This window comes from Onychostruthus taczanowskii, unplaced genomic scaffold (assembly GCF_017590055.1).
Source record: "Onychostruthus taczanowskii isolate IOZ18803 unplaced genomic scaffold, ASM1759005v1 scaffold5974, whole genome shotgun sequence".
In the NCBI taxonomy this organism is placed as follows: Eukaryota; Metazoa; Chordata; class Aves; order Passeriformes; family Passeridae; genus Onychostruthus; species Onychostruthus taczanowskii.
Genome location: NW_024503651.1, coordinates 1 through 508, shown reverse-complemented (window position 1 = coordinate 508; position 508 = coordinate 1). Strand labels below are relative to the sequence as shown.

General features: G+C 76.4%; 1 protein-coding gene across 1 annotated transcript; it reads right to left on the bottom strand.

Moving 5' to 3' along the window:
• Positions 1–4: 4 nt before the first annotated feature.
• On the bottom strand, positions 5–502 carry LOC121343294 (zinc finger and BTB domain-containing protein 4-like; the record flags this gene model as incomplete). The annotated part of the gene is made up of 1 exon (XM_041418288.1): positions 5–502. A coding segment is annotated over exon 1 (462 nt), but the record flags the coding sequence as incomplete, so codon positions are not given.
• Between the last annotated feature and the right edge of the window lie 6 nt (positions 503–508).

Genomic DNA, 508 nt, shown 5'->3' with positions numbered 1-508 from the left:
GCGCGGCCGCCGCGCCGGCCTCGTGTCCCCGCTGGTGCTTGCGCAGCTTCCGCAGCGCCGGGAAGCTCTTCCCGCACACCCGGCACGGGTGCTGCCGCTCCCGGCGCCGCGCGGCGTCGCCATTGTCATTGCCATTGTCATTGTCGCCGCCGTCCCCCCGCCGCAGCGAGCGCAGCTTGCGCCGCCACCGCGGCTTCTTGGCGGCGCCGGGCGCGGCCCCGGCGTTGGCGGCGTTGCCGCCCGCCTTCCTCTTGGGCTTGTAGGAGTAGTACGGCCGCCAGAGCCGGTCCTCGGCGTCGCTGTCGTTGTCGCCGCCGCGGCGCTCCTCGGCGCCGTCGCCGCGCAGCTCGGTGCCGGAGATGCGGCGCTTGACGATGGCCTCCTCGCCGATGCGCACGGTGATCTGGCACAGCCCCTCGCCCGCCGCCGCCGAGCCCGCGTACGCCGGCTTGGCCACGTAGGTCATGGTGCGGCCGCCGCCGGACGGGTTTTGGGGCGCGGCGGCCGC